This window comes from Trachypithecus francoisi, unplaced genomic scaffold (genome assembly GCF_009764315.1).
Source record: "Trachypithecus francoisi isolate TF-2019V2 unplaced genomic scaffold, Tfra_2.0 Lachesis_group5, whole genome shotgun sequence".
In the NCBI taxonomy this organism is placed as follows: Eukaryota; Metazoa; Chordata; class Mammalia; order Primates; family Cercopithecidae; genus Trachypithecus; species Trachypithecus francoisi.
The window spans coordinates 61,453,200-61,464,737 of record NW_022681470.1 but is presented as its reverse complement, the minus strand read 5'-3'; the positions used below and the strand labels follow the sequence as shown (position 1 = coordinate 61,464,737).

General features: G+C 39.6%; 1 protein-coding gene across 4 annotated transcripts in view; it reads right to left on the bottom strand.

Moving 5' to 3' along the window:
* Positions 1 to 653: 653 nt before the first annotated feature.
* Positions 654 to 11,538, bottom strand: part of MDM4 (MDM4 regulator of p53) — a 39,467-nt gene continuing 28,582 nt past the window's right edge. The window contains exons 8-11 of one of the 4 annotated variants that reach the window (XM_033199447.1): positions 8,667 to 8,827; positions 6,936 to 7,085; positions 4,744 to 4,824; positions 654 to 2,517 (exon numbers count right to left, since the gene is read on the bottom strand). In XM_033199447.1, the coding sequence (XP_033055338.1) occupies positions 1,948 to 2,517; positions 4,744 to 4,824; positions 6,936 to 7,085; positions 8,667 to 8,827 (962 nt within the window). In that variant the 3' untranslated portion in view covers positions 654 to 1,947. The remainder of the gene's footprint in view (positions 2,518 to 4,743; positions 4,825 to 6,935; positions 7,086 to 8,666; positions 8,828 to 11,538) is intronic. The other 3 variants (XM_033199446.1, XR_004434274.1, XR_004434273.1) reach the window with 3 other exon arrangements.

Here is an 11,538-nt window from a genome sequence, read left to right as displayed (position 1 = left end):
TGGGACCAGCCTGGGCAACATGGCAAAATGCTATCTGTACAAAAAATACAAAAATCGGCCGGGCGCGGTGGCTCAAGCCTGTAATCCTAGCACTTTGGGAGGCCGAGACGGGCGGATCACGAGGTCAGGAGATCGAGACCATCCTAACACGGTGAAACCCCGTCTCTACTAAAAACTACAAAAAACTAGCTGGGCGAGGTGGCGGCGCCTGTAGTCCCAGCTACTCGGGAGGCTGAGGCAGGAGAATGGCGTGAACCCAGGAGGCGGAGCTTGCAGTGAGCTGAGATCCGGCCACAGCACTCCAGCCTGGGTGACAGCGCGAGACTCCGTCTCAAAAAAAAAAATACAAAAATCAGCTGGGCATGGTGGCATGCGCCTATAGTCCCAGCTACTTGGGAGGCTTAGGTGTGAGGACTGCTTGGATCTGGGAGGTCGAGGCTGCAGTGAACTGTGATTGTGCCAGTGTACTCCAGCCTAGGCGACAGAGCAAGACTCTGTCTAGAAAGAAAAAAAAAAAAAAAGGAACTGATCCTTCTGAAGGCTGTGCCAGAGAAGTATGTTTGTGCATTTATCTGAATTAAAACCAAGACATGTTCTGACTGAAGTTAAGTCTGATTTGGCTAATTAAACTGAGAACAGGCTTTGCCAGTTTATATGACAGGACTTTTTCTATAAATTTAATCAGCCAAATCTATAGCCCCAGGGCTTTCATAAAAATATCTTTAAGCCAAGCATAGTGGCTTATGGCTATAAGCCCAACACTTTGGGAGGCTGAGGCAGGGGAATCACTTAAACCCAGGAGTTCGAGACCAGCCTGGGCAACATAATGAGACGCCGTCTACAAATATTTTTAATTAGCTGGGTGAGACAGTAAATGCCTGTGAGGGAAGCTGAAGCTGGAGATCACTTGAGCCCAGGAGGTGAGCCATGTTTGCACCACTGCACTCCAGCTTGGATGACAAAGTGAGACCCTGTCTCTCAAAAAAAAAAAAAAAATCTTTAAAGCACATATATAATATGCAATATGTTGGATAGTTTATCCTTTGTAAGTACTTAAATTTCAAAAATTTAGATGTCAGATTAAAGTCTTGCAAAAGGGCCAGACTAGGTGGCTCATTACTATAATCCCAGCACTTTGGAAGGCTGAGGTGGAAGGACTGTTTGAGCCCAGGAGTTCGAGACCAGCCTGGGCAACATAGTGGGACTTCATCTCCACAAAAAATTAGCCAGTGTGGTTATGCTAGTCTACAGTCTCAGCTATTCAGGAGGCTGAAGTGGGAAGACCACTTATTCTCAGGAGACAGAACACTTATTCTCACTTATTCTCAGGAGGCCACTTATTCTCAGGAGACAGACCACTTATTCTCACTTATTCTCAGGAGACCAAGGCTGCAGTGAGCCATGCACTGCACTGCACTGCACTTCAGCCTGGGAGACAGAACAAGACAGACCCTGTCACCCCACACCTCCTCTATACCCTCGAAAAAAAAAGTGCAAAAAAAAATAATCTAGAGTGAGAGCCATGAAACAGCTGAAGGTCTGAAAAGTGGCAGAACGCAGTATTTTGGGGTGACAGAAATATTCTATTGCTTTTTTTGGGTGGTTACTCAGATTTCTACAACTCGTTACAAGGAAACACTTTATCATGTTAATTATACCTCAACACTGTAAATGCGCATGGAAGAAATCTCTTGTTTTTCAGTTTTTCTTTTGGGTTCACCTACCTATGTACCTGACTGCTGCATAAAGTAATCCATGGCACTTCATAATTTGACTAATCAGATTACTTCTGTTCTTCATTGTTAGCTCCAGTACTTTTCCTACAGCTACCTTGGATTTTGATGCCTAAGAACATTCTGATAGGTAGGAAATAAAATTAAATAAAGGATTGATTTTCAAACAATGTGTAAGTGAATTGAAGAAACGCATTTTTATGTTCTACTACCATCATGCTATAAAAACCTTAATAACCAGCTGAATCTCCTTCTTGCAAATAGGGCATGAAGCCCCAGCCTTCTTTAGTCTTCTGGCACAGTGAAAACAAGTGACAAGATGGCCCGTCCTCCCATGAATAATGTTCCCGTCTCGTGGTCTTTTCTCACATAAGCTACATGGCTTCAAGAGGTTCTGGCAATCCTCCATGTTTTCTGTATCTGTTCTCTGTTCAGAAAGGTTATCTAACTGTTCTCCCGTGCTTGAGATGGTCTCTTGGCTTTCAGAACTGTGAGCCAAATCCAAGAATTCCACCGAGTTGCAAGGATCAAAAAGTTTGGAGTTTTCTTTCTTTATATATACATCTTTAGGCCTAACAACAGGAGCTGAAATGGTTCTTCGACAATCAGGGACATCATTTCCTTCATTTTCCTTTTCAGGTATGGCAGTGATATCAGATGTGGAGAGAGAATGGGTTAACTTTGAACAATCTGAATACCAATCCTTCCTCAAGGCCCAACAACGAAAACAGTACCTCTTGCTTGGAGAGTTAAATTTCTTGCATTCAGTACACTGCCACTCGTCCTACAAAGACAAGTGAAGCCAATTAATACTCGGGGGGTTAATATGATGCTGAGAAAAAGGAAAGGAGGCCAAATTCATTCACATCCTCTCACTAAGCTATTTCACACCAGTGACCTAGCCTAGGATTTGAGCAAATTCCATAGCCACATGAAGGAAAGTCTTTGGAAGTTTTACACCAATAGTGCCACAACTGCTATATTCAAGCCAAAATCTGATATAGCTATCTTTAAGAAAGTTAAATTATTCTGGCTTTCTACCTCATCTCAGTGAAATTTACATTGTCTGCTGTACCTTATGGGTTTCTTTGGAGTTACTTTCTTTTGCACAACTTACTCCTTTATCGGGCAAGAGGCTGAAGAACGAAGACTCTGTCATTGTTTTCTACACTAATAGCAAATGTTATGAAATTTGGCAAAAAAGACAGCTAAAACAGATGAGATTTGAAAACTACTAAATTTACTCATGCACTCTCATTATACCCAGGATTATAGGTATAATTGCATGCCTAAATCATGCCCTCTGAAAAATAAATGTTCTTTTCCTTGAATGCCAAGTAATTTTTCCCTACTTTTCCATATTCAAATTAGGAGATACTAGATCTCAATCAATTTTAAATGCTTTGCTTAATTCAAAAATAGCTACGGGGAACGAGTAAGAATATTTAATGTGGTTAACTGCCTGGCTTTGACAGGATCTATGATTTCACATAAGCTGAACTTGATTACTTTCAGGTCAAAGGCCAAGCACTTCAAGTCTAGAAGTCATAACTCAATTGTCCAGACTGAGGGGCCAGGGCACAACCATGTGTTAAACTGACTCCAGACGGCCTCAAAACACTCTTGCCAGTCTAAATCTTCCAATCTCATCTAAAATGCTATACAAATAATCCAAGGAACTTCGTAAAGATTTGGAATTCGTGACTGATGGTGTGCCATAGTTTAAATTACATCACTTTTTCTTAGTAGGACATAAAATAGGGCTTATTACATTCAATGGCATCTTTGATTTGATGAAATACAGTCCATTTGCTTAATAGGTTTTCTGCACCCAAGTAGTCACAGAAGTCTGATTAAGATGGAAACATGGCCAGGAGTGGTGGCTCATGCCTGTAACCCCAGCACTTTGGGAGGCCAAGGTGGGCGGATCACCTGAGGTCGGAAGTTTGAGACCAGCCTGACCAACGTGGAGATCCTCATCTCTACTAAAAATACAAAATTAGCCGGGCGTGGTAGCACATGCCTGTAATCTCAGCTACTCGGGAGGCTGAGGCAGGAGAATCGCTTGCACCCAGGAGGTGGAGGTTGCAGTGAGCCGAGATTGTGCCATTGCACTCCAACCTTGGCAACAAGAGTGAAACTCCATCTCAAAAAAAACAGATGGAAACATTTATCTCTGTTATTTGTATTATGGTCAAGAACACTTACTGGACCAATATATTTCACTTTATTACTAAGCTACACACAGATAATTGGCAATGAACTACCATAATGATCGACAGTGGTGTGGTGGGATTAGGGGAAGGATCAACACCAGAAACAATCTAAAAATGTTTCTTTCCAAGCAGCAAAATGTAAAATCCCCTTCTTATCCTTCCTCCACCAACCTTTTTCCCACAGTGTGTTACCTGTGGCAAGACTAAAAGAAACATGGGGAAATAGCAAGAAAAAAGCAAGGTATACATTTGGGTCTAGACTTCAGTTGTCAACTAGTGACAAATACATTCCTATTAACCTAAGAGCGGAATATCAAATATTCTTTACTAGTCCTCCATTAATACTAATCTGTGTGGAAATTAAGCTGTTTTCCATTTGCTTCTTTTTAAGAAAACAATGACAATATTATTTTTATACTCAACAAATAATTTTAGATAGCCTATGGGTCTGTCTTTGGATTGCAGAGAGGTGTTGAGTCAGGGAAAGCAGGGCAGGATTATTTTGAATAACTTTGTGTCTCCAAAGAGATTTGATGGCAGGGAGAAAGGCACACAGAGGCATTTATCTCATCCTTTTCAAGGTAGGGAGAGGTTAAGATCAAATTATCCCTTTCCCTTCTTAAGTTCTAATAAAAACCTCTTAAAAGACATAAAGAAATCAACATCACTTAGCAACTATGCAAGGGAGACAGAAATGGGGGGAAAAGCAGCACTCTTCAACACAAATGAACTGCTGGGATTACATCATCTGAAGATGGGGCTGGTGCAAAATAGCTTTAGCTAGAGATTCATACCTCAGAGGTAACTTCTACATCAGTATCATCACTTAAGGACTTAGAGTCCTCAAGGTCATCATTTTTTCCCATTTCAATCACCTGTGAAGGCAAAACATCTCATTAGTAATGTTCACTTGTTTCAGATGAGGCTAATTACCTAAAAGCAAAAAAGACAACTGCTTCAATTTAAAACTCACATTCTGCTCCCATCTCTAGCACTTAAGGAGACAGCTTAAATGCAAGACCAAACACATTATTCTGTACATCTAGTTGGCATTTCAGTAGTAGCACAAACGAGAGAAAAGCACCCAGAAGGGTTACCAAATAAATTTTGCATTCAGAAGAGAGAAGATGCCCATATTTATGACTTTAGAGAAAATAGCTGGGCATGGTGGCTATTTCACAGCCAGGTTCCTATAATTTCAGCACTTTGGGAGGCCAAGGCAGGAGGATCGCTTGAGCCCAGGAGTTTGAAACTGGCCTAGGCAAGAAAGCAAGACCCTGTCTCTACAAAAAATTTTAAAAATTAGCCAGGTGTGGTGGTGCACACCTGTAGTCCCAGCTACTTGGGGGCTGAGACAAGAGAATTGCTTGAACCCAAGAGTTCCAGCTTGCAGTAAGCTATGATCTCACCACTGCACTCCAGGCTGGGTGACAGAGTAAGAGCTTATCTCTAAAACAATTTAAAAATAAATAAATAATTTCAGAGTAGAAAAGCTCCAAATTGTTAAACATGAAAATTTTTATCTAAGCCGACAGGAAAAATGAAACAAAATCTTTTAAAATTTTACTTTTCACATTCAAAAGTAAAACCAGTTATGTGATACTCTGGCTGTCCTATAAAAACATGCCCATATAAACAGAAACAAACAAAAAAAGTCTCAAAAGTAAGGAGTGTTCTAAATTTTAAAATTTAGAATTTAAAAATTGAAAGCCCTAGTTTTATGGTCCAATAAAAGGAATAAAACCAATTAGGAAACGATTATGAACCTCTGTACAGCAACCTTCTCAAAAACGGTCAAGTATTTTAAGTCCCATCTCTCTCTATAAAAGCTTCCTAGCCCAAGTATGGTTGCACATGCCTGTGACCCCAACTACTTAGGAGGCTGAAGTGGAAGAACCACTTGAGCTAAGAAGTTTAAGACCAGGTTGGGCAAAACCGTGAGATCCCATCTCAAAAATAAATAAATAAAAGTTTCCAAATGTCACTTTTGTCTTAATTCAAGCCACCTGCATTTCTTCTAATGCTACCCATATAACTAGTCTAAGAGAACCCAAGCACCATTTGACTACAACGAATATACTAGGGTATCCTTCAGGAACTCAAAATTCCTATGAAAATCCCTTAAATAAATAAAAAAGATGACCCAATTTAGGTCTGGTTTTCTTTGCTGTATTTATTCAATGGATGTTTACTAACACTCTTCTACATCCTGGCCACTGGATCTCCTCCCCAATTTCTTCTGAGTCTTGAGCAAGTTGCCTGTATGACTCTTCATCTGTACATAAGTACATACTATATGTATGAGTACTTCATGAGTACATGCCATATGTACTCAGAGTTCAATCTCCCCTCTTTTCTACTATTTTAACTCTAAAATAGCTACAAAGAAATAATCTTATTTTTCCATTTAGGTATAAAATGGCTATGGAAGCTATCAAGATTTCCAAGAAATAAGTTTTCTCCTACAGACTGCTGTTCATTTAGAACAGGGGTGTCCAATCTTTTGGCTTCCCTGGGTCACACTGGAAGAATTATCTTGGGTCACACATAAAATACACTAACATTAACGATAACTGACGGGCTAAAAGGGAAAAAAAAATCACAAGAAAACTCAGAATGTTTTTAAAAAATTTATGAATTTGTGTTGATTCAAAGCTGTTCTGGGCTGCATGTGGTTCACAGGCTGTGGGTTGGACAAGCTTGATTAGCACCTTACCTTGTTAGCAAAGGAAGAAAAAAGATAGCTAGTTGCTATAAGCAGGGGGAAAAAAGAATAGCTTACTGCTTTTGACTAAGTAGGGGCTTTTAAGGCAGCCCTGGTTAACTTAACACTTAATGTGAATCTTAAAATTGCACTGAAAAATTAATTAAAGTTAAAAAGGGGATTATGTAAGCAATCTGTTGTACAAAGAGATACAAAGAGATCTGAACAGATTATACTATGAGCACACAAACAGAATCAACATGGAATTTTTCCACAACATACCTTTTTGTCACTTACTTTCCCTACTTCTTCACTTGTTTGTTCAGTATCAGCAGCTTCAACTTTTATTCCAACACCTAACTGCTCTGATACTGACTCATTCAAAAACCACAAGTCATCTGTAGTATCTGAAACAATGGCAGTACCCACATCCTAATAGAAAAAAACAAACATGAGTTTCTGTATTCAGAGGTTTATCAGACGTTGAAACAACACAAATAAACCCAAAACTCAATGTCGTCACACTACATCGCCAAAGAACATCTTGCCTTTATTCAGTGGACATGTATTCATTCAACACATATCTACTTGATACCTACTATGGATAAACTAGTGGATGGATATAATAGTGCCAGGCATAGACTTTCCTCTTTTAACACTCAATCAGGTATAACACCTGAGAAACAGTACTGAAGAGTTTAAAAGGTAAGGACTTGTAGTTGCTCAAGTAAATAGAATCTGTTCCCTAAATTCCCTTCTACAGGTGACACTCTAAGAAGCTAGAAAACATTCCATTAGTTCTGAAATATTCTTTCCCTTAAAATGTCAAGGATGCTTATTAAAGAAATATGAGAAATACTGCTGGTCACCCAAACCTTTTGTCCTGACACTTTCTGAACTCCATATAGAACTTTCTTTCTGCATTCATCTATGAGTATTTCATGACATGCTTTTCTACAACATCCATGAGAGACAATTTATTATTCTGCCACTCTTATATACTCATTCATTTATTAAACAAATACTCACTGAATACCTATTATGTGCCACATACTGTTCTAGGTACTAGGTAATGGAAAAAGTGGTGAACAATACAAAAGCTCTGGCCTTACATTTCAGTGGTAAACAGACAACACAAATAGAAAATACAGCAAAATTTTTACAAAGTGAGAAGTGCTATGGAGAATAAAACAGGATAAAAGAGAAGAGTGGCTAAAGAGGAGGCTATTTTAACTAGGGGATGGTTTTGCAGGGCCACCACCTATAACTACACAGCTCCAAAACAAAAAGTGAATGGAACCTACTGGAACTGTGTAACGTAATAGCCTTAGTGGCCAGGAATGACCTCTTTGAAGAAATTACATTTGAGTCCTAAATCATGAGAAGGCAAAGAAATAATATGGGGGAAGAGAGTTCCAGAAAGAGTAAAGAATAAACTTAAGGTGCCTGAGGAAGGAAGGAATTTTGGGCTACAGGGTCAGAAAGGAGCCTGGTATATCCAAAACACATGTAGTGAACAAGAAGAATGACAGGAAGTGAGGAAGGAGGGGGCTGAATCAGTTATTACTATAGTAAAACAGGCGCATGCCACCACGCCTGGCTAATTTTTTATTTTTTGTAAAGATGGCATCTATGTTGCCCAGGCTGGTCTCAAACTTCTGGGCTCAAGCAATCCTCCTGTCTCGGCCTCCCAGTGTTTTAGGCTGAGACTCCCAGAGATTACAGGCATGAGCCACTACGCACAGCCAAAAGCTCCATTTTGAAATTGTTCAATGTCAAATCCTCTAAGTAGAGTTGTTAGTTAAACAGGCATCTGGAAACTGAAGTTGGGCATTTAGGGAAGCGGTAAGGACTAGAGATACAGATTTGGGTATCACATGCATACAGATGGTATTTAACGCCATAAGAGTAAATAAGAATTCTTAGAGAATATAATGTGTGGTCAAGAGTAACCAAGAATGTTACCCTTTCAAAAGAAAAAAAAACACACTCCTCTTCAAATGTGAAATTTACCTGATTTGTTTGTAAATCAGTTGAGCCATTACTTCTAGGTGTATAGTTGCTTCTCAAGTTTCCTAAAAACCACCAAGGCAGGCCAGCTACATCCCACTCCTCAAATCCAAGGTCCAGCCTAGATGTCTCATCTTGGGTTAAATTTTCAATTAAGTCTCCATCTATAGAAGTCAAATGAAAAGGATGATAACTATGCACAATACGTAATAACCAAGACTATCTTTAAAATACTTAAAAATTCTTTAGCAAACAGGTAAAAAGAAATTCCTGTTCTAAGAAAGAAAGAACCAGAAATCAAGTATCTGTTTTAGTGGCAGAGCTCAAATCTCCTCCCTTGTTTAGGCTTCATCAGCAAGTAATGACACTACAAGTAGATCATCGTTTATCAAGTCTAAACTCTAAAAGCATTGCCTTCTATGAGAAGACAGGAAAAAAAAAAAAAAAGACTCTAAAAGTATCTGAACAATGACCTTGTTCTAAAAGAATTTCTAAATGGTCATTTACTGGCATTTTAAACACTCCTACCATGTATAAACTATAGAATTACTTGCTCTAGTACATAGTACCTGATAATAGTTTGATTAATAGCAATGCAAATGATGGTAACATAGTCGTCTAACCCTTAAGATCAAAGCAAGGCAATACAAACCATAATAGGTGATTACAAGGTTGTCCAGGCCATCTCACTGATACCACATATTCTGGGTCATTTCTCAGTAATTCGTATGTTTTAGTGGGTAACAAGCACTATAAAATACTAAACTCTAGGCTGTCCAAACACGTACATACGCCCTTGCTGGATCAATGGGCTCTTAGAGCTAAGTATCTAGACATACCACAAATACTAAGACCCCACATTATTTCAAGTAAAAGATCTCACGTTGTACATCTGAATGACACTGAGGGCTGCTAATAACATAAGTCTGTTGTTATCACATGATATTCTTTTCTTTCCCAGACTCCAGTCTTTCGTTGTGCTCTGCTGCTCCTTTCTTACTTTCTCATTCTCTTCTACATCTTCCCAATACATAAGGCCTGCCCAAAGCAACCATGGGCATTAATGTGTGCTGAAGTACATATGGTGAAAGAATTTCTGCAATACATGAGTCCTTGCCAGAACATAAGGTTACCCTATTTACTTATAAATTATGTCAATATTGCTGACTAAAAGGCTTATCTGTGGCCAGGGAAACTTCAATTATGTTTCTACTTATTCATTATTGAAATTATCAGAAACTAAATTCTTGGAATGGTCCATATTAAAGTTATTCTTCCCTACTCAAGCTCTACAACTTATGAAGGAAATGAAAATAGGTCATTCTTTCCACAAATAAAAATTCTGTCCCTTCTACCTATAGGTCTTCCTGAAAATACTATTATTTATTCTCAAATGTTCATCACAAACTACATATCCCCCCTTGAATTGGCTATTCTTACACCTGCCCTTGCCTCCAACTTTTTTTTGAGACAGGGTGCCACTTTGTTGCCCAGGCTGGAGTGCTGTGACATGATATTGATTCACCGCAACCTCCGTTCACTGCAATCTCCACGTCTTGGGCTCAAGTGATCCTTCCATCTCAGCCTCCCGAGTGGCTGAGACCACTGGTGCACATCATCGTGCCCAGCTAATTTTTCACTGGGCTAATTTTTTGTAGAGGTCTCGTTATGTTACCCAAGCTGGTCTCAAACTCTTGAGCTCAAGTAATCCTCCTGCCTCGGCCTCCCAAAGTGCTGGGATTACAGGCACGAGCTACCATGCCCAGCCTTGATTTTCTAACAGTGCCCAGCCATGTTCTTATACATCTTAAAATTGCCTTTTGAGTATAAAATAAGCAAGGATTTGCATTAAGGAATAAAATTACACATTTAATATCATATAGAACTGGAATAGTTACAAAGTAGGCAGACCAAAATTCAGTTTATGCTCAAATGAAATGTAAAGAAAACAATCCAGCATGATAAACTTATTCAAATTTAATTTAAGCTTTTAAAATAACTTCAGCAGCCAAAGTTTCTCGGACATAACCAGAGGCTTAACCTGCCATTGTCCCACATGCCTAAACTAGAAGCCATCATGCCATAAAATGACTCTGGGGAATTTATGATTTTACACATCTTCACCAAAAGAGAAACAAAAATAAAAAACTAATTTTAGAAAATGTTTGTTTGTTTTTTGAGACGATGTCTTGCTCTTGTCCCCCAGGCTGGAGTGCAATGGCGTGATCTCGGCTCTGCAACCTCTGCCTCCCAAGTTCAAGCAATTCTCCTGCCTCAGCCTCCCAAGTCGCTGGGATTACAGGCGCCTGCCACCATGTCTGGCTAATTTTTGTATTTTTAATAGAGACAGGGTTTCACCATGGTGGCCAGGCTGGTCTCGAACTCCTGCCCTCAGGTGATCTGCCCGCCTCAGCCTCCCAAAGTGCTAGAATTACAGGCATGAGCCACTGCGCCCAGCCTAGAAAGTGTTTTTTAAAGTACAATTTTGGGGAAAATATGGATTAACTCATTAGCCTGATCACAGCATATCTAATGGAATGGCAAAGATCTGGTGACCACCATCCAAAGGCAAAACAATTTTTCTGGATTTGAAATATCTGCATATATGTAATGAAATATCCTGGGGATGGCACCCAAGTTTTCTTTTCTTTTTCTTTTCCTTTTTTTTTTTTTTTTTTTTTTTGAGAGAGTCTCGCTCTGTCGCCCAGACTGGAGTGCAGTGGCGCGATCTCGGTTCACTGCAAGCTCTGCCTCTCAGGTTCACACCATTCTCCTGCCTCAGACTCCTGAGTAGCTGGGACTACAGGCGCCCGCCACAAAGTCCAGCTAACTTTTTGTATTTTTTTTAGTAGAGACAGGGTTTCACCATGTTAGC